The sequence below is a fragment of the Austrofundulus limnaeus genome, unplaced genomic scaffold (genome assembly GCF_001266775.1).
Source record: "Austrofundulus limnaeus strain Quisiro unplaced genomic scaffold, Austrofundulus_limnaeus-1.0 Scaffold250, whole genome shotgun sequence".
NCBI classification, from domain to species: Eukaryota; Metazoa; Chordata; class Actinopteri; order Cyprinodontiformes; family Rivulidae; genus Austrofundulus; species Austrofundulus limnaeus.
This window is the reverse complement of record NW_013952652.1, coordinates 529,549-530,907: the sequence shown is the minus strand read 5'-3', so window position 1 is coordinate 530,907 and position 1,359 is coordinate 529,549. Positions and strand designations below refer to the sequence as shown.

The window sequence follows — 1,359 nt, the reverse complement described above, 5'->3', positions numbered from 1 at the left end:
TTTACTGAGAAAAATGGTGACGTGTTCAATACTTATTTTACCTGCTGCATTATCCGAATGTGTACTGCTAACTGATAGTATCTTATGTTCGGCAGGTCTACTCCTCCATCAGAACCAGGACCTTGTAATTTTGACATTTTCAATCTAGGCTTCCTTTTGCTCCAGATTAATGAACTCAACCCTCAAGAATGCAAATAACCTTATTTGTCCATTGAACAAGTTTGACTTAATTGCTGACTCAGCATTCAGACTATAAGTTGAGAACAAATAAATTGAGACGTCTTTGAGTTTTTATTGATAAATTTTACATTCATTTATGACAGGTCACACCAAACACCTCCTCAGATTTAGTCACATTACAACTTCTAAAAACTAAAACCTAACAACAACACAAGCTATATGAAGAAATATCTAAAATAGATCACGTTTAAATAAGTGATTATCTTATTATCATCAGTCTAACATTAAGAACCTGTCCTAAAGACTTAAATAATCTGAGCTTTCAGTTCTGAAACAGAAAATAGATTCATAATAAAAGACTCCAAAAAGTTTAAAAATAATTTTATTTTAAGGCAAAAAGAAATACTTTTCTACTGATTCCAAAATAATCAATATATTTATCTAATAAATCTTTTAAGTTTTCATCTGGAAACATGATTTTAGTTTTTGTAGACACATTTTAAATGACTGTGAAGCAGACTGACATGGCTACAAGCTGTTCTACATGTGAGCAACAGGTTCAAGTGTCCATCAGAGCAGCGGGACCACCTGAGTGTGACGGACAGGTCTATCTGAAGGAGGCGAGGACATGACGACCTTTGAGGAGCTGAGGAGGACGGAAGTTGTCCACCATGCTGCAGGCAGGTTCCCCTTCTCCGGTGAACAGGAGGTTTCTGAACCTGGCCATCTAAAAACATCAGAACAAAAAAAAATCTTCATCTAAAACATCTAAAGGAGCAAAGACGACTTTCTGCTGAACATCTGGAGCTTAAGAGGTTCACTGTTCCTCAAGATCAATACTTCATCCTCCAAACATCAGCTCCAGCTCTGATCTGATCCGCTTTCATTTCAGTCTCTCATGTTTCTGACTCACCTGTGCAGGGCTGACACTGATTGGCTCCCTCAAAACGATCCAGGTGACGCTCTCCAGGAGGGGGGGCGTGGTCAAAGAGCCTTCGTAGGTCCAGAAATCCAGAGAACGAGGAAGAAGGGTCCTGGGGTCAAAGTTTGAGAAGGTGGTCTGCTTTCCCTGCAGGTGAGACAAGAACATGAAAACCTTAAAACTTAAAACCCACTTGTTTACTTTGGCTTTTGACACTGTGTAAGGGGTTGTGTTGTTCATTTATACTAGATTTTTAT

General features: G+C 38.6%; 1 protein-coding gene across 1 annotated transcript in view; it reads right to left on the bottom strand.

The window, feature by feature from the left end:
- Positions 1-268: 268 nt before the first annotated feature.
- cahz (carbonic anhydrase) overlaps positions 269-1,359 on the bottom strand; it is a 10,700-nt gene continuing 9,609 nt past the window's right edge. The window contains exons 6-7 of the mRNA XM_014020367.1: positions 1,094-1,249; positions 269-907 (exon numbers count right to left, since the gene is read on the bottom strand). Coding sequence (XP_013875821.1) covers positions 788-907; positions 1,094-1,249 — 276 coding nt within the window. The 3' untranslated portion in view covers positions 269-787. The remainder of the gene's footprint in view (positions 908-1,093; positions 1,250-1,359) is intronic.